Genomic DNA, 20300 nt, shown 5'->3' with positions numbered 1-20300 from the left:
GGTAGGGGACCGTCCTTGGCAGAAGGTGGAGAGGCATCGCTGGCTTAGGGAGGACCTGTCACTTTTCCGTGGGACAAACACATGCAGGCAGCGGTCACTGTCTGATCTCGGGTCCGAGTCCTTTTGGAGGTGGAGGGGTACTTGCTTTATCTGGCCTCCATCCCAGAACTTGAAGAAGCTCCAATGTCACATTTGTCTCGCGTTATTAGAGAAAAAGCTAACTTTTTCTAAATCATTGAGACATTAATTGTTTATATTTTATTTTAACCATTTTTTATGGGAGCCTTTCCAGATTTTTTTCCTTCTGTTTTAACTTAGAAAACCAAGCTACGACATCTCATCGTGTGCTGGGGCCATTGATTCCCGGGGCAGAGGAAGGGGTTTGTTTGCTGGGACTTGGTCAGCTCTGCACCCACGGTGGCACTGGCTTGGGCTGAAGGCTGCCAGGTGGCCCGAGGGTGCGCGGGGCTGCTTGTCCTGATGGAACTCGCCGTGACATGTGGCATTTTCTGCTGTTCGTGCGCCTGCCTTGTGCCAAAGGCACGCTCAGGGGACTCTCAGGTGTGTCGCTGCTCTTCTCCTGAAGGGCCACGACAGAGAGAGGCCAGCTGCGCTGTCTTCCTGCTCATAGCCAGTCTGTCCTCAGCTGTCGTCTGCAGCTGTGAGGAACCGTCCGGACGTACAGATGGACAAGTTCATTGCTTATTCCTTTTCCACCGTCCACTGCCTCTGCTTCCTGCCACTGTCTCCGCATCTCCTTTCCTCCCCTGCTTTGTCTTTTTTTCTGTTCATCTTGGCATCTCTAAGGTGAGAGCCTGGCTTCCAAAGCCACCACCAGGCCGGTGTGAGCCCTTAGCTTCATAATCTTGCACAGCTCCTGGGTCAGTGTTCCTGCCGGACTCAGAAGCCTCCCCATTTAATTTCCTTTCCTTCCTTGTGGTCTTTGGGCCCAGGGCTCGCCTTTGGTTGAGGTCACTGCAGGACCTGTGATTCCTCTGTAAGTACGGCTTTTTTAGAGTGCATCTTCAAGATGTGTTTCATTTTTAAAATATCCTGAGTGATTCCAAGATAAATAAGCTCGACTCTTGCTTGATATTTTGCATTTAAAAATATTTCATATTTTTCTGTTTTGAAAAGTAAAAATATACCCAGCTCTGAGTCCTGGGAAATCTGTGCTTGCGGGGACGGATGCGGGGGGGAGGGAGGGATGTGCATATTTCAGAAAAACAAGCAAAACTTTGGCATATCCTGCGGTATCCCAGGTCAGTGATATGCTGGGTGTTTCAGAGGTATCTGTTAGACATGTTTTATCAGTCAGTGAATGAACCGGACCACCCTGCTTTGGCTCTCTTTCCTGTCCTGAATCTTAATATCAACTGTTCTTTCTTCATCTTCTCTCTCCCCCTCCCTTTCTCTCCTCCCTCATCTGCAATTGTCGTTTATCCTCAGCAGCTAAAGATGAAACGGTATGGCTTCTTATTCTCCATGTTTAACCATTATACCTCCACCTGCTAATCCAAGCCTCATTAAATCTAGCAAATTCAAAATTCCTACCTGCCTTCTGATGCTTATCGTAAATCCTTATATATTTGTTCAGTCTTATCCTGTGGATATGGTTAGGAAGCTGTACTTACGATGAAGAATAACCAGTAACTAGATTTCTGTGTGCTCTGTAAGTGGTCAGTGTTTTACTTTTTCCATTACTATAGAAAGTGACAGGTTACAACTAGGATGAGGTCTGCAAAGCATCAGCCTGTGGTATAGGAAGGCATTTTTCTCTGTAAGACATTAAGGATCCCAAAGAGAGCATCTGTTTCACCTTATTTATTGTGTCTGACAGTAGTATTTAGATACTAATCTTTTGTCATACAGCACATTCACGTGTGAAAAGACTTGCTAAAGATAACTTACTGTATATATTGGCCACACTAACAGTATATTTGGGTTTCATCTACTCTTTTAAAAAAAATCTATTAAAATTATTTGGCCAGGAAGAAACAGAATAGAAGGATTAGCATAGTTCCTTGCTATATTTTTCAAATTGCATTTCTTATAGTAATTGGAACTTTTAACCAAAACCCTGTTTTCAGGCAGTTTCATCACTCCATCTCTCCAGATCAGTGGTGCTCAAACTGCAGGTGTGTCAGAAGCTTCTGGAGGGCTTGGTCCCAACAACCCACAAAGTGCCCAAGAATTTGCCTTTCTAGCAATTCTTTGGTGATGTGGATGATCTAGGGACCACACTTTGAAAACCCCTGGTTCCTGTTGTGACATCTTCATGGTTTTATACATATTTACAGCAATTATTTAAACTCATTTCTGCTTACTACTACATTTCCAAGAAATATAAAGATGCCTAAAGGTGAAGATTATAATTACCATAAGGCTTAATTTTATGTAGACCGTTAGGTTTTGTTGAGTGGAATTCATCTCCGGAAAGTGTTTTCTGTTCGTTTTTTAGCTGCTTAGAGTTTTGTGACAAGCCAGCTGTGTTTGCAGTGCGTTTCTGGCAGAGGATGGGAAAGGCTTCAGAGCCGGAGCGGAGTGAGGTTTGCTCCCTACACAGCTCAGAAGATGAGCAGCATGGCCTGAATTCCCTCCTGCAGAGACTTGCTGACAAGCTTCCTAAGTCCATGGTCTGACACCACGATCCCTAGATATTTCCTCATAAATTCGTTAATGTTAAGAAAAAGCCTGTTGTACGCATCTTTCCGGTTGCAAACATAATGTTGTTTTTAATTGTCAGGCTTTTGGCCCAGGACCTGATGGAAGTTTTAAGCCTAGATTTTTAAAAATATTTCTCACCTCAAGCATATTTAATTCTTAAACCTGGAAGGGCCACAAAGATCATTTCGTTTGGGCACTTTTCTAAGAAGAGCTCACTCCTCGTCACCTGATTCTCAGACCCCAGCCTCGTCGGCCCTGACTGTCTCTTCAATACTGGACGTTAAAAAACCAAACAAGATGCAAAGCCCCGTACCCTATACTGGGGTCAGTGAAGAAGACACGAGTCCTATCTAAAGCTAGTCCCTAAAGTATAATCAATAGTGGCCCCCGCTCAGTGTGTCCTCTTTTCTCTCGGGGCCCCTGGAGGACCCCTAAGCTGCCCGAGGCCTCGTTTAAAGGTGTGGCTCCCAGTTCTTCCCAAAGGTGGGGCCTTGCTGGTTCCATTCTGTGTGAGCTCCACCTCGAGCTCCACCTCGGGGCTCCTGTGTTGGTACAGAGCTTGTTAACAGAGCACGGAACTAGCAGGCAAAGAATAACCGGCCTTTCAGTAATACAGAAGGCACTTGAGAATCGTGGAATTTCAGCCTCAAAGCTATCATTTATTATGAAGGGATTTAGATGGAGTTTTGTTTTGTTTTGTTTTTAACTTTAAAAAAATTTTTATTGGGGTGTTGTCGATTTACAATGTTGTGTTAGTTTCAGGTGTACAGGAGAGTGAGTCAGTTATACATATACATGTATCCCCTCTTTTTTAGATTCTTTTCCCATATAAGCCATTACAGAGTACTGAGTACAGGTCCTTGTTAGTTATCTGTTTTATATGTAGTAGTAGTGTATACGGATGGAGTTTCATCTCTGCTGTATTATGGGTAAAAGAAGGTAAATAGGACCAAATCCCTTTTGTTTGGAGGGAGATGATGTAGAAAGCAGAGCAGAGAGAGGCTTGTTACCTGAAACCCACCTGCCTCACGGCACCTGCAGAGGGAGGCCGTGCAGGCTGGGCTGGGACAGCGGACGCTCTGGGGTGTCGCAGTCACATGGCTGATGGCAGCTGGCGGGTCCCCCTTGTCCACACCTGCATCCCTCCAGGCCCCAGAGCCCCGCCAGCCTCTCCCTCTTACACCTGCGCTCCTGCCGTGCTGCGTGGGCCCTGCTCTCTCTTCCTCTGGACCTTTGCACACATCTGGAGGACTCCGGGGTACAGTCCCCGCCCCCTCCGGTGCACACACAGCCTTCACGCCTCGTTCCGCCACCTCGGCTTCTGGGAAACCTCCCTGCGGGCGCGCTCCTGGGTCCCACGGCGGATCCTGTGCTCACAGGCGTAACGGCTGTGCCAGCCCCATCACGGCCAGCTCCGCACGCAGAGTGCATGGTGTGTCGTCCTGCTGGCCCTTGACGCCTTGTGCCACATGGGACTCCAGGAAGTGTTCTCCACGTTCACGTGTGGAGGTCGATTGTCCAGAACGTGCGTGTGGGTTCAGGGTGACGGGGACCCGGCAGGGGCCGCAGCAGGGGGATGCCCAACCCTTCCTCTGTGCCTGCTGCCCCCTGGGCTCCTGCTGACGCACTCGTGAGCTTGGGTCGGACCCGGTGGCCTCTGGCTCATGACTGCTGCCGCCAGAGGGTCCAGACGCCCTCTCCTCAGGCCTGCAAGTGTAATGGGGAGAGAGATGGTCGTCCAGTAAACCACTGGCAACTGAAAAACCACTCTTTCAAGCTAGAAAAGAAAACTGTGTCAAAGTAAATAATTCATCCATGATAGTATTCAGAAGTGTTTCCATAACAGTCCCTCAGATCATTAGCTCCCTTGATGTAAACATTTATATTGCTGTCACGTAAAATCGCTAGTCCCTGTTAGGAATAGGGACTGTCCACACGCACGCTCTGGACAATCGATCTCCACACGTGAATGTGGAGAACATTTCCTGGAGTCCCACGCGGAGCTAGGAGTCAAGGGCCAACAGGATGACACACCATGCACTGCCCCCAAATATTAAAAAGCTGTAGTGGAAATTTTAAAAAAACTGGATCAAATATAATAAGTTTTTGGCACTTAATGTATTAGAAAGGTGTGTATGGATGCAACGTGTAGACCTTTCAGTCTTTACTTTTAGCTACAGCTGGAAAGAAACAACTGTAGAAATAACCCTGAATAGGCTTGTCTTCTAGACCGAGGGCCCCCTTTGGTTTACAGAAGAGGTGAAAGGCTTATAGTCTGATGGTCACTGCGCTCTATTAGCAATGAGAGGAAATGGTTGAAATTGTTAGGGTTTCTTTGAACTGAACCTGTTGTTTTTAACAGCACACACGCACAGACAGACCTGGAGTGAGGGGCGGGGGGCTACCGCCCCAGCAGGCGCACGTGGGCCCTTCCGGCGGGTGTTTTCTGCCCGGGTTGTGGTTTCTTCCCCTGGTGAAGGGGAAGCACCTTGTGAAGCGAGGTGAGAAGCCTGGACAGAGGGAGGAACGTTTGCCTTCGGCTCTGCTCGGCGCTTGCTGAGCATTTCTTTCTTGGAGGCAGGCACGCCCGCCTCTTCTCTCCCTGCTGCCAGGGGTCTTCACCGCGTGTCCTTTGGAAACAGTTCCTTGGCGACTTGCAGAAGAAATTCTACAAGAAGCACTTAGGTTTTGGTCTCAAGATGCGGGCGAGGAACGTACTTGCCCAGCAGAGATGGTGTCTGAGGCATCTCACTAACACTCCCGATATTCAGATACTCAGGAGGCCCGGTGGGTGTGCCAGCCAGAGCCAGGCAGAGTCCCTGTTGCATTTCGAGGAGGTGGAGATAGAAAAACGTCAAGTTCAGGGATGATTGTTGCCTGACCCCAGGCCAGAGGGGGGGCAACCCTTTTTGGTTCAGGAGCCGGGTCTGAGCCGTGTCGAGGGTGATCTGAAGGAAATGATGGGCTCCTTTGTACCCCCGCCGAGGCCCCTCCTCTCAGCATCCCTTCTGCCAGGACCCCCCTGCCAATTCCTGCAGTAACTTCCAAGGCAGGAGAGCACGTGTCCTCACGCATCCTGCTACTTTGGTTTCCTCTGTCCAGATTATAAGGTTTCCACCGGAATTTCACCAGTTTTTAGCACATCAGCTTTTTAAAAAAATGTTTGTTATTGTGGCAAAATATATATAACATAAAAGTTGACCATTTTAATCATTTTCAAGTGCAAGTTCAGCGACGTTAAGCGTATTCACATTGCTGTGCAAGCGTTACCACCATCCTTCCCCAGAGCTTTTCCGTTTCCCTCGCTGGAACTCTGTCCCCATTAAATGATAACTCCCCATCCCCTCCCCGAGCCCCAGGCTGCTTTCTACTCTCTGTCTCTATGAATTTGACTAAGTACCTCGTATAAGTGGAATCATGCAGTATCTGTGCTTTTGTGTCTGGCTTACTTCACTCAGCATAATGTCCTCAAGGTTCATCCATGCTGTAGCCTGGGTCAGAATGTCCTTCCTTCTTTAAAGCTGAATGATACTCCATTGTATGGATGGACCACGCTTTGTTTATCCATCATCTGTCAAAGGACACGTGGGTTGCTTCCACCTTTTGGCTACCGTGAATAATGCCGCTGTGAACACGGGTGTGCAAGTGTCTGTTCAAGTCCCGCCTTCAGTGCTTGAAGGTCTATACCCAGCAGAGTTTTTGGAGCAAATGGTGATTCGTTGGTGAATTGTTTGAGGAACCGCAGTATGTTTTCCACTGCGGCTGCACCACTTTACCTTTCACCAGCTGTGCATAAGGTTCCAGTTTTTACACATCCTTGCCAACAATTGTTGTTCTGGTTTTTTGTTTTTTCATAATCACCAGCCTCATAGGTGCAAAGTGGTGCCTTACTGTGGTTCCGGTTTACATCAGCACAGAGCCTTTCAGTCTCAGCTGCGCTTTTGGCCTATTTGTGAGTGTTTCTCACGGCGCTGTTACCAAGCAGTTCCTAAACGTGGCCTCAGTAGCACGGCAAGAGCAGCACAGAGAAATAAAAGAGTCGCCCCACGGAGCTTGTAACACAGAAAGCTGTTTTATCATTCTGTTAGATCACCCTCCCTAGTCGTCCAGTAGAGCCTTCTTTTATTTTTATTTTAGTTTCTTATTTTTTGGCCATGCCACGCAGCATGTGGGATCTTAGTTCCCTGACCAGGGATTGAGCTTGCGCCCCCTGCATTGGAAGCGTGGAGTCTTAACCACTGGACCACCAGGGAAGTCCCGGTATAGCCTTCTTGTAATCAAAATTGATTCCCTGTCTGTACTTATGCCACAAGCTGTCAATTGATATGTGTAAATATATAATACCATTTATTATTGATAAGTCACTCCAGGCATGGCATGGCCAAAAGACAGAGAATGACAAGGGCAGTATTCTAAAAGTCTGTCCTCTGAGGTGTTCCCATTAACTTTAGGAAATGCATCTGGGGACGCAGAGAGGGATAATCACACATGCACATACTAACTTACAAATGGACCGTAAACACTTCCGTTGAAAGATTAGGTAGATGGACTTTGAGGGCCGTACTGTGGTTGCTGGTCGATTTCTCTTCACTTGTGTAAACAAGTTTATTTCAGAAGCTAATGAGAGCCATAATATTTGATCATGTCACCTGTGGGATTGGCTTTAGGCCTACAGAGTAAATATTTCAGAGACACGTTTATAGGAGAATAGAAAATGCCAGTTAGAAGGTAAACTGATGTAAACACAAAGAGTAGAGCTCCTGTATAGAGAGGGAGTCAATTTTGATTTAAAAAGGCTCTGCTGGACGGCTGGGGGTGGCGGTGATCTAATGGGTGATGGACCTGGAAGGCCACTTTTCTGAGATTAGAACCGGGAGAGTATTGATCAGCGGAGTACAATCTGCCTTCAGCCCACTGGCTCTCAGGTTTCTTTGGCAAAGGAACTACTTCTCTGGACAAAAGAATACTTTCCTTAAAGAAGCAAAAAAGAGAGAAGAATTTCCATGTACCAGACAAGGGGGAAAGAATGATACAGCTTTTGATAAGAAACCGACAAGGTGACCCCTCTTTGGGGGCAGAGAGAGCGTTAAATATTTGTATCAGTTGTTGGTGCTTGAAGACCAGCATGACCAGAAATCCACCCAGCGCCCACCTGGGAGGCTCAGTAGACCACACCAGGGGCACTTCTATTCTCATCTTGCCCTAAAATCTGAAGTGAAAGATACGTGGACATTTTAAGGTTATTAAAGACTCAGGAGGGGGCTTCCCTGGTGGCACAGTGGTTAAGAATCTGCCTGCCAATGCAGGGACACGGGTTCGAGCCCTGGTCTGGGAAGATCCCACATGCCACAGAGCAGTTGGGCCCGTGAGCCACAACTACTGAGCCTGCGCGTCTGGAGCCTGTGCTCCGCAACAAGAGAGGCCGCGACAGTGAGAGGCCCGTGCACCACAATGAAGAGTGGCCCCTGCTCACCGCAACTGGAGAAAGCCCTCCACAGAGATGAAGACCCAACACAGCCAAAAATAAATAAATAAATTTATTTAAAAAAAAAAAAAAAAAGACTCAGGAGGGCCTGGGAGCAAGGTCCCTGCTTCCTCTATTATTTCTTCACAGCCACATGCTTAGAAAAAAATCATATCAATACCTAGGCTATTGGGGATGGAGAATGAAGCAAAGGATATTATGGGCTGTTCTCAGTGCTCCTTTTTTTTTTTTTTTTTTTAATACTGGTGATGAGAAAATCGTGATTAAATCTTGAGTAAAGGAGAGAAACATTTGACCCGGGCGTCAACTTTATAAAAATGCAAAGGTGCTTTTCAGCAAGTGTTTGAAACAATGGATCAAGCTAGTGAAGCTGTAGAAATAGTATCAAAGAGGGTATAATTTGGTTTTCCTTTCTAAAAGTTGTTGTGAGCAGAAATTGCAAAGAGGTAAGATGTAAGAATTACCTGAAGGAACGAATAGTGGAAGAGATGCTCCAAATTGGAGATTCACCTGTCAGTGCACTTATTGAGCACCTACTGTGATCCCAGTGTGGAGACGTGGAGTTCAATCAGGTTCTAGTACTTAGAGGGATTATATTCAAATAGGGACCTAAAACCTAAAAAAAAATAGTGATAATAATAAAAGCCCTGAGAGAGGGTGATTTTTTGTCAGTCTATCAGCTGTCCTCACATTCCCCTTGGAAAATGACTTCCTAAAATGTCAGGTGAGTGAATGACTTAAACTAACAGATAATTCTTCAGAACCCCAGGTTCAAAAACTGTGAGAATAGAAAAGTCAATCCTTTGAAGAATAGTCGAGGGAAGGAGAGAACAAGAAGTGATGTGATGTTCAAATTGAATTTGAAAAGTTAGCACAGTATTCTGCAAAGAGAAATTATACCAAATAACGAGAAAGGGAACCATGGGGAAGTTTGGGCAGTGGGAAGAAGCAGGAAGATAGGACTGAAGGGAGGACGGAAGCTAGTTCTAAAACTGGAAACAGGTACAGGACCCAGTCTATGTTTTAGTCCAGCCCAAGGCAGCTTTAACAAGTTGCGGTCCCGTGGTGGCTTAAAAAGATGTCCACAAATCATCTGATAACCCTCCCTTCAAAGGGTGGAGGTGACGGCCTCCCCATCAGCAGGGTGTCACTTGATAACTCACATCTGATGAACAGAATGTGGTAGGAGAGGTGGTGGGCGACTCCGGGGACTGGATTGTAAATGCACGTGGCTTTGCTGCGTCTGGGATCGCTTGATATGTGGGGAGCCGGCCGCCGCATTGTGGAGGTGCTGAGGCAGCACTATGGAGGCTGCAAGACCAGGGACGGAGGCCTCTGAGCGGCTCATGTGAGCGGACCACCTTGTATGTGGACCTGCTTCCCCAGCTGGGCCTTCAGATGACCGCAGCCTCAGCCCATGTCTTCACGACAGCCTGATGGAGCTTGGTGGCTCCAGGTCAGTCAAGGTTTAAGGTACTCCCAAATTCCCAATTATAAATTGTTATTTAAGCCACTGGGTTTGGGGGAGATTTGTTACACAGCGGTAGACAAATAGTACGAGTAGCCCAGGTAGAAAACAGGACCATAATAAGATAGGAGACAAAAGGAACTGAAAATTAAAGTTCAGGAGATCGTGCTTTGCCCTTTGTGTTTAAAGAGAGAACAGACAGGTGGCTTTCATGTCAGCGATGTTCCTTTCCTTCTGCTGAAACCCAGGAGGAGACCTCAGAGGTACCAGGTGGCAGATGTAGGGGTCTGTACAGCCTTAGTCACTCCTGGGCCAGTTAGCTCAGCGACCATCTGTTGAGTGCTTATTATGTATCAGGCCCAGTTTTTTCTCCCAAATATATAAAAATAAGAAAGAAGGAGCCTCTCCCTCAGAAAGCTTAGAGCCTCGTAGGAGAGACATGTAAACAAGCACTGATGACTGATCAAGGTGCAGTGCGGTGTAGTGCTTCTGTGATAGGATGTAGGCCTCTTGTAAGTGGTGTGGAAAGTATGTTCTCTGGAGACTTTAACTGAAAGACATTTTAAAAAATCGACGAGATGCTGATGGCTTTATAAAGCTTCATAGAAGGAACTTAAAGAAGGGGCACTAGGTGACAGTTTTGCTTAATACCTCCCCAAAGACGTTGTGCTTCTGACATTACTATAGTTTATCCAACTGCCCCAGTCTCTTCCCAGTTTCAGGAGTTATCTCTGTTCCGTGGTTACAAAAACTGAAGAACTGTTGGGAAACTTGCCCAAGGTCTCAAAGCCAGTAAGTAAAGGAGCCAAAATAGGAGAGCAGGCAGCCTGGTAACGGAGCCAGTGACTCAGCTCTCCTGCTTCTCAGCAGCACGATTGTGGTGGAGAACTGGGGCCTGGATGGGTCACCGCCTGCCCATGTCACGTGACCATCTGCTCATGGTGGACTGGTTTCTTGCAGACCAGTGCTTCTGCTGAAGACAGCTAGAAAAGCTGGACGAAACATTGAGACAAACACAAAGCAGCAGAGAAGTAGACCTTCAGTAGTCCTATGGTGCTGGGGGGCAGAAATGGGAGGTCAGGCACACTGAGGGGGCAGGGCCCCCAAAAGTCTATACACTGGGATCAAACGCAAACTGGGAATAACACCAGACTGTAATCAGTTACTTTACATCCCTCATTGAACTAAGGTGCCCTGCCCACCCCGGGTGCGGAAGCAAAGCAAACCCTCTCGGAGGGCAGTAACACCATTGAGAACCTCAGGGTGTCTCTTTGATTTTTTTTTTATACACTATATGCAGCATTCAAAGAAAAATTACCAGGAGACAAAACTGGATGACCAAAATCAAAGGGGGGATAAAAAAAAGACATTAGAACAGACCCACAGATTTCGAGTTTTTATTTATTTATAAATTATTTATTTATTTCTATTTTTGGCTGCATTGGGTCTTCGTTGCTGCGCACAGGCTTTCTCTAGTTGTGTTGAGCGGGGGCTACTCTTCATTGCAGTGTGTGGGCTTCTCATTGCAGTGGCTTCTCTTGTTGCAGAGCACAGGCTCTAGATGCGCAGGCTTCAGTAGTTGCAGCATGGAGACTCAATAGTTGAGGCACATGGGTTCAGTTGCTCTGCAGCATGTGGGATCTTCCTGGACCAGGGCTCGAACCCATGTCCCCTGCATTGGCAGGCGGATTCTTAACCACTGTGCCACCAAGGAAGTCCAGATTTTGAGTTTTGAAATGCAGTCTTTCAGGTATATGGATGAATAGGTTCAAGAAACTCAGCAAGATCAATCTGAGCAGAGAATTAGAAGTAATAAGGGAGAATCAAGTGAGAATCCTAGGACTAAAAAATACAGTAATTGAAACTAAGGACTTGGTGGGTTTACAGCAGATTAAACGCAGCTGAAGAAAGGATTAGTAAATAGGAAGATAGCTCAGAGGAAGAGAGATGTTAGGATACACATGCAAAAAAATAAAAGGACAGAAAATACAGAAAAGAGCGTAGAGATTTTGCTACAGATCGAATGTTTGCATGTTGTCCTTCCCCCCCAACTTCCCACCTTGTTAAATTCATAGGCTGAAGCCTGATCCCCAATATGATGGGATTGGGAGGGAGCCCTCATGAATGGGATTAGTGCCCTTATAAAAGAGACCCCAGAGAGCTCCCTGGCCCCTCTGCCACATGAGGACACAGTGAGAGGATGGCTGGCTGTGAACCAGGAAGCAGGTATTCACCAGACACTGAATCTCCTGGCTACTTCACCTTGGACTTCCAGCCTCCCGAACCATGAGGAATACACTTCTGTCATTTTTAAACCACCCAGTTTACGGTATTCTGTTGTCGTAAACAGAACTAAGATTTACAGGACCAAGTGAGAGGTTTAACATACATGTAATTGGTGTCCCCAAAGAGGGGACGTCGGGGTGGGGGGTGGACAGGAGAGTGGAGCTGTGTTTGAAGAGAGATGTGCCCCTGCCCCGTGACTCACTAGTGGCCGAGCCTGGTCTTCCAGCTTCAAGTTCTGCACCTTTAGGACATCTTTCATTGTGACACATAATACCCAAAAAATTTCATTTGAAAAGTACTTGTTGAGGGGCTTCCCTGGTGGCGCAGCAGTTGAGAATCTGCCTGCCAATGCAGGGGACATGGGTTCGAGCCCTGGTCTGGGAAGATCCCACATGCCGCGGAGCAACTGGGCCCGTGAGCCACAACTACTGAGCCTGCACGTCTGGAGCCTGTGTTCCGCAACAGGAGAGGCCGCAATGGTGACAGGCCCGCACACTGCGATGAAGAGTGGCCCCCACTCGCCGCAACTAGAGAAAGCCCTTGCACAGAAACGAAGACCCAACACAGCCAAAAATAAATAAATTAATAAATTAAAAAAAAAAAAAGTACTTGTTGAACCCAGGTCAGGAAGGTTGAAAAATAGGGCCCAGGTCAAGGTCAAGAGGTAGGACGTTGCTGGCCCTCTGGAAGCTACTCCCATACCTGTGTGTGCTTCCTGCTTGCACCACACCTCCTACCAGAGATCACTGCTCCCTTTCATTCTGAGCTGGTCGTTTTCTTTACCGTTTTAGACCTACGTTTGTGTGTTTTGGTTCTGTCTGCTTCTGGGTTGTACCATTGGTATCGCACTGTGGCTGTTCTGTTCTTACTTTCTTCTTTTGTCCACACTTTGTGAGATCGTTCAGTCCGTGCTGACGCATTCATTTTGTTGTGTGATGAAGTGTCCCCTCCTGTGTTTATCGACTCCTGTGGTGGACCTGAGGCATGTCGGCACCTGGGGCCAGCATGAGTGGTCCTGCTCAGACATTCATGACCCTGTCCCCTGCTGCGCCTGTACACACGCTCCTCTGAACCCGAGCACGTCCTGGGGTGAAACAGCCGGGTCCTGGACAAAGCGTGTCTTCAGCTTCTCGATGACGCAGAGACCCTGTATCCAGGCCCGCAGCAGTTCTGGCTCGAGCTCCCACCACTGGGAGGGGTTCCCGGTCCAGCTCTCTCCCTACCTCGGAAATGACCGTGGCTTGTTGGCTCTGGATGAGGGACTCACCCTGTACCCAGCATGGGAAGCGCACAGCGCTCCTTCGTGTGGACCTGCGTCTCCAGATCATTCGCGCCGCAGATGCTGGGCTGGTGGGTCTCGGTCCTCTTGCTCAATGCAGACAGGCCAGCAGACACCTGTCAAGGTTCTGTGACAAGCTTAGCGTTGGAGCATCGCTGAGCCCTCCCGCCGGCACCCCCTGCCAGTGCAGGCGAGTGTGGCTCCGTCCTTCCTCGCTTGACTCCCCTCAACTCCCCGGAGGCTGTTTGGGAGCTGAGCCTGGAAGGATCACAGCCCTCGTGTACAAGGCCGACGGGGCCGAGTTCTCAGGGGTCGTGCGGGGCAGGTTCGTTCTGGGTCTGGAGCAGCCGCGTCTCCGTCAGATCCAGGGGACCGGCTCGGGGTGAAGGGAAGAGAGTCCCTGCTGTCCCTTCAGGGGGCTTCCCCACAGGGACTGTCTAGAGCAGGGCCTGACTTCTCAGGACAGAGTCTGAAGGGCGTCCGCTGCCTCGGGGTGAGCTTGGCCGTAGAGCTGCCTCCCTCGAGAGGCTACTTAGCCCGTAAATCGCATTCCTGTCGTGTCCTCGTGGCTCTGAGCATTTGAAAACACTTCTGGTGGTTTGGCTCAGCATTTCTCAAACTGCATCAGGATCCCCGGGAGGGCTCATGAAACACAGATGGCTGGGCCCCGCCCCAGAGCTGCGGATTCAGGGGTTCCTGAGAATTCAATTTTTCACCTGACAGATTCCCAGGAGATGCTTATGGTGCGGTCTTGGGAGCTCAGTTTGAGAACCACTGGTCCAGTTCATCTTCAGGCTTCGTTTAGAATTCAGTGGTAACACGTAACAGTGCATTTTAGTACATAGATTGGAAAATGTACTCATGCTGAATTGAGATTTCCCCAAAGGTTCAGCAGCCCTGCTTGACATAAATTTAGTTCATTCTACGTCCTTAACTTCAAGGTTTCTACTCAGAGATTAAAAATTACTTTCTCTGCTGCATTGGTTTTACTGCTGTAATGCGCATATACACATGACACACCATGATGTTAAATTAAGGAGCTTAAATTAAAAGCAAATTCAGAGTCATCTGTTGATCACGGGGCTTAATTAAAATTGAGCCTATCACATACCGACTCTGACTGACTCACCTACTCCCTCCGTACGATGCCACTTTGTCTATGAATTGATTAAAGTATCTCTAAAACTAGCTCAGTGCCCGGCTTGTGTTAAACTATAAAACTGAAGTCGCCTTCTATCTTTATCTGAAGGCACAGACTTACAGCACAGAATGTATATGCTTATAGAAATTAACAGATGCTTGAAACTAAATATGACTTCACAAAAACCTGAAGCCCCAGGAGAGGGCTGAGCGGTCCCTAGTGTGTATGTGCTGCTGGACCCAGGGGCGTGGTGACTGCCCACGGAGCTTCTCCTTCACCCGCCAGGACTGATCACCGTGTGACAGTGGCCCCGGGGCCGATGCTCCGGGCCATCCGGTGCAGAGCACCTGTCGGGCGGTACCTGTTTTAGTTTGTTCTATTTTCAAAACCATATACAACATCCAACTTGGGTGGGAATACTGAAAACACTGAGGCCAGCTCGCATCCATCGTGTTCAGTTTCATGAAAATAGTAGTGATTTGAGAATTGCGCAGATGATCACTTAGAATGTCCTTCTGTGCTGTTTCGCTGGTTGACAGGGTCATCTGTGACATCAGCGTTCGTGATGATTCATTCTTTTTGAGGGGCCATCCAAGGCCCCTTCGCCCCATCCCCAGTCGCCCTCCTGGGCTGGCTCAGAAGATCTTCACCCCATGGTGATTCATTTCTAAGAGATCAAGTTGGGGAAATAATTTTCAAGTTCTGTGTCTCCTTTCCCACCTGCTCTGGGCCCCTAATCCTCTAATGGCCATGATTCTGAAAATAATACATAGCCCAAGGCCTAATCAGAGATAAAACTTCCTGTCTCTTCCTGGGTTTCCTCCAAGTCGTCAAGCCCTGGGTTTAGTATGGGGATAAGATGAGTTTTTTCCCTTAAAGATTTGTTTTTATTTGGTCGGTTTGGGGCAAAGGGACACACAAATACAAACTATAAATCCATCTGTCTCTGAGATGCGTTTCTGCCGACAGCTGTGACAGGTGGCAGCCCGCCCCACAGTTGGATTTTCTCAGACCCCCATTTCCCTGAGTTGTCATTCGTTTATATGGAGTGATCTCTTGTTTTGCAAGATTTGTACACCTTAAATCAAATGTTTGCAAAGTCAGCGTAAAAGCCAGAGGACGGGGGCGGGGTGCTTGCTGGTTTTGCCCTGTTGGGAGGGACACGAAGCAGGGGCCGGGCTGGTGGGTGGTCACCAGCAGTAAGTTCCTGGGTTTGGAGAAAGGAGGCAGCCTGGTCTAGGAATTCAGTTTAGACCTGGATTATCCGGCTCCCACCATCCATAGGGCTCCCTGCGGAACACAGCCGTGAATTAGACACGGCCCTACGGGGCCTGGTGTGTCAGGACGCTTTCTGTTGGACAGTAGCCAAGTGGGGCAGAGCTTATCCGGTTTGCATGGGGAGGCTTCTCCAGGGTGGTCAGCTTGTGAGCTGAGACCTACGGGAATGGTCGACCAAGGAGGGGGACAAAGGCTGGCTCAGAAACCACATGAACAGGAGTGAAAATGGGACTGGGGTTGGGAAGGGCATCCTTCTGTTTCATTGGTCGGATCTGGGGAAGCAGGGACAGGTGACACAGCCCTGGCGGGCCGTGGTGGGTGGTTGGGTTTTATTCTGAGGCCACTGAGGGAGGCCAGTGTCCGTCCTCCTCTCCTTCAGCCGCGCCGGCCACTTAGTGCCTCCGGAGAGGCAGGACCCTCTCCCTTTCTTCACCGACGTCCCCCCTCCCCTCCCCAGCGCTCACCCACCAGCGCGCCTCTCGCGCCCAGGTCCGGTTTCTGTGGAGGCCTTTCCTGACCTCCCGCCCCGAGTTTAAATGCCCTGCGCCACCTCAGTACTCTCTCCTTTCTCTCTGCAGAACTCAGCACAGTTTGCACCTATATACCAGCTCCTTCTTTATCTGTTTTCCCCACTGGATGGCCACTTCCAAGAGAGCAGAAACCCATGTAGAGCGTACATGCTGTGCTCTCATGCGCACGCATCCAGGGCGTGGCCTGTCTCGTGTGAGTCCAGTTGTTTATCCAATTCAGCAATACTTTTTTTCCCCAAAGAATATTCCTCATTCAATGTCTTACCCTACATATTTTTCAATAAATGAGATGAAAGACTAATTTTAATAAAAGTAATAACATCTTTCTAAAATATAATACATTCACATATACGTAGGGCACTGACATAATCACAAATTTAAACATTTCTCAATAAAATCTGTATGTGAACCATAGTATAGCCGCCTCTGGGATACTATGAACCATGTTAAAATGCAACCAGAATTTTCCACTGCTCTTAAAATATTTATTTTTAAATAGCTTAGAATTAGAAAAATTTAAATTTTTTAAATTGAAATATAGTTGATGTACGATATTCTGTAAGTTACAGGTGTGCAATGTAGTCATTCACCATTTTTAAAGGTTATACTCCATTTACAGTTATTATAAAATACTGGCTATATTCCCCTTGTTGTACAATATATCCTTGTAGCTTATTTTATACCTAAAGTTTATACCTCTTAATCCCCTACCGCTATATTGCCCCTCCCCGCTTCCCTCTCCCCACTGGTAACCACTAGTTTGTTCCCTATATCTGTGAGTCAGCTTCTTTTTTATGTTCGCTAGTTTGTTGTATTTCTTAGATTCCACATGTAAGTGATATCATACAGTATTTGTCTTTCTCTGCCTGACTTCTTCACGTAGCATAATGCCCTCCAAGTCCATCCATGTTGCTGCAAATGACAAAATTTCATTCTTTTTTATGAATGAGTAGTATTCCATTGTATATATGTACCACATCTTTTTTATACATTTATCTGTTGACGGACACTTGGGTTGCTTCTGCACCTTGGCAATTGTAAATAATGCTGCTAAGAAACGTTGGGCTGCATGTATCTTTTTGAATTAGCATTTTGGGTTTTTTGTTTTTTTTGGATATATACCCAGCAGTGGAATTGCTGGGTCATATGGCAGTTCTATTTTTAGTGTTTTGAGAAACCTCGGTACTGTTCTCCACAGTGGCTGCACCAATTTACATTCCCACCAACAGTGTAAGAGCGTTTCCTTTTCTCCACACTCTCTCCCAACATTTGTTATTTGTGTTCTTCTTGATGACAGTCATTCTGACAGGTGTGAGGTCATATCTCCTTGTGGTTCTGATTTGCATTTCCCTGATGATTAACGATGTTGAGCATCTTCTCATGTGCCTGTTGGCACCTTCATTTCCTCTCTGGAAAATGTCTATTCTGTTCGTCTGCCCATTTTTTTAATTGGGTCGTTTGTTTTTTGATATTGAGTTGTATGAACTGTTTATATATGTTGGATATATATAAATAACCCCTTATTGGTCACATCATTTGCAAATATTTTCTCACAGTAGGTTGTCTTTTCATTTTGTCGATGGTTTCTTTTCCTTTGCTGTGCAAAAGCTTTTAAGTTTAATGAGGTCCCATTTGTTTATTTTTGCTTTTATTTCCTTTGCTTTAGGAGACAGATCCAAAAAAATATTGCTACAATTTATGTCAGAGTGTTCTGCCTATGTTTTCCTCTAGGAGTTTTATGGATTCCAGTCTTACATTTAGGTCTTTAATCCATTTTGAGTTTATTTTTGAATATGATGTTAGAGAATGTTCTAATTTCATTCTTTACAAGTGGCTGTCCAACTTTCCCAGCACCACTTAATGAAGAGACTATCTTTTCTCCATTGTATATTCTTGCTTCCTTTGTTGTAGATTAATTGACCATAGGTGTGTGGGTTTATTTTGGGGCTCTCTATTCTGTTCCATAGACCTATGTGTCTGTTTTTGTGCCAGCACCATGCTGTTGGGTGAACTTCTAATAGTGGTAGAAGTCAGAGAAAGTGAAACTTCTAGCTGCTGCCTGTATAGAAATCACTTTTTACAAATTCAAGAAATAGCTCGGGGAGATGAACATTTAACACCAGTTAACACTGGTGCCGTCCATTCCATAACGAGTCTCCAGTTTTCAAGTAACGACATACATTTAGCACCGAAACCCTACTAAGCAAAGCGTCCATTTTCTTCACTGCAGAACATGGGCATCTCAGCCGGCCTCCGGGTCATCGCGAAGATCAGGGGCCGCCCCCCCCCCCGCCCCCCCGGGTGTGGATGCAGAGCCCGGTGCCCCGCCCCCGGCCCTGCTCACGGCTCGTGGCCCAGGACCGGGTGGTAACTGGTGTTCTCTCTCCCCTGCAGCCCAGTGACTTCTCCGTGTCTCTCAAAGCATCAGGGAAGAACAAGCATTTCAAGGTGCAGCTGGTGGACGACGTCTACTGCATCGGGCAGCGGCGCTTCCACACCATGGATGAGCTGGTGGCACACTACCACAAGGCCCCCATCTTCACCAGCGAGCGCGGGGAGAAGCTCTACCTCGTCCGGGCACTGCAGTGAGCCCAGGGGACGCGCCCCGGAAAGGCGCCCCGGCCCGGCCTCTCCTGCACGCCCGCTCCTGGCGGCCGTCCCGTCCTTGCTCTCTCCAGCTGGTTTCCCTTTCTGTCCGGGTCGGGTCGTTTGCCATCCGCCCTCCTTTGCCGTCCCAGGCCCTCCTGGACGGTTTTAGTGACGGGGAGGTGGAAGGGGGCGAGTCGACTCACTTTATTCCTTCTCCGTGGGAGCCAGCCTTAGTCTGTTCAAATCGCTCGTGCCAGCAAACCCCCCCCTTTAAAGACGTCGGGCGCGGTTTGGATGCACCGGAGCTGCCCTTACTTCCATGAGCCACAGCGCACGTGACAGCGGGGCCGGGCCCTGGGTGGCACCTGCCCAGGGACCACCTGTCCTGGTCCCGGCATCCCTGGATCTGTGTCATTTGCGTTCACACAGCTCCCAGACTCTCCGGGGGTGACCCCGGGCACGCGTAGCAATACTGGAACCACCGGGTGAGACGGGAGGGGAGAAGCTGTCCAGTGCCTTTGGGGCTGCACTTGCAATAAAGAAAAGAAGTCCTGGAAAGTCAGTCCGGAGACTCAGAAAGACAGAGGTTTCGGAAATGTTCCCCCAAGATGTGCCATCTGCATAGTGCTTTTTCCTGTTGCCCTTTGGCTCGTTTCAATTTCACAATGATATATTTAATTCTCAAAGTAATATGTATCTATAGCCATTTGTTGACACTAATACAGATGATTAAGGAAAACAGCTGATCTTTGGGAAAGGGGAGCGACCAACACTTCACACACACACACACTGTATATATATATATATATATATATATATATATATATATATATATATATATATATATATATATATAAAATTTGCTTTACAGGGAAATTTTTCAGGGTTTACAAAAGGATATGTGATTGGTAGTAGGAGACACAGAATGTTTATGAAGAAATTGCATTTTCTTTTTTCTTTACATTTGAACTCCTTTATAGTTTAAATATACACTCTTGAGATGGCACATTCCTACAGCTGAGGAAGGGGTCTTGAGACCTCCTAAACTTGCATACTCAGTTTGTTGGATATTGTAATAAAACGTGTTATGACACGACTCTGTGTGTGTTCGTCTGTGGCAAAGCGCGGACTCAGCGATGGGGCAGGAGCCCCTGCAGCCTTTCCTGAAATGCTCAGTGCCCGAAGGAGAGCATTTCTGGAGAGGTGTTCTAACAAATTTATTACTTGTGTGTTTTCTTTTTCTACCGCCGCATTTTTGTATCTTGAAATAATAAATTTTAATTAGAGCGACTCCAAGAGAAACCAGAATCTCAAGCTTGATCTTACCTTTACTCTTTGGAAATTATCTGTTAAAAATATTTCACCAAACTGTTGTCAGCTAGCCCTCCCCCCTCCAGCTTTCCTCTCCCCCCTCCAGCTTTCCTCTCCCCTGTCCCGCCTGCCTTCCGTCCCGCCTGCCTTCCGTGCGCTCGGGAAAGCCTTTGTCGAGCCCCCAAGGGCACTGGGCACCGGGAATACAGAGCCACAGGGCACGGCCTTGGTGCCCCCATGGCTGATCACAGCTGACATGTGCTCAG

At 47.5% G+C, this 20300-nt stretch overlaps 1 protein-coding gene across 5 annotated transcripts in view; it reads left to right on the top strand.

Annotated features, from left to right (window-relative positions):
• NCK2 (NCK adaptor protein 2) overlaps positions 1–20064 on the top strand; it is a 139407-nt gene extending 119343 nt beyond the window's left edge. For 4 of the 5 annotated variants that reach the window (XM_082357468.1, XM_082357465.1, XM_082357466.1 and 1 more), the window contains one exon: positions 18529–20060. In XM_082357468.1, the coding sequence (XP_082213594.1) occupies positions 18529–18723 (195 nt within the window). In that variant the 3' untranslated portion in view covers positions 18724–20060. Of the gene's footprint in view, positions 1–18528 lie in introns of all 5 variants that reach the window. The other variant, XM_082357469.1, reaches the window with a different exon arrangement.
• The last annotated feature ends 236 nt before the right edge of the window (positions 20065–20300 follow it).

The sequence above is a fragment of the Balaenoptera borealis genome, assembly GCF_965194805.1.
Source record: "Balaenoptera borealis genome assembly, chromosome: 15".
NCBI lineage: Eukaryota > Metazoa > Chordata > Mammalia > Artiodactyla > Balaenopteridae > Balaenoptera > Balaenoptera borealis.
The sequence above is the reverse complement of the archived record's forward strand: the minus strand, read 5'-3'. Positions and strand labels throughout refer to the sequence as shown.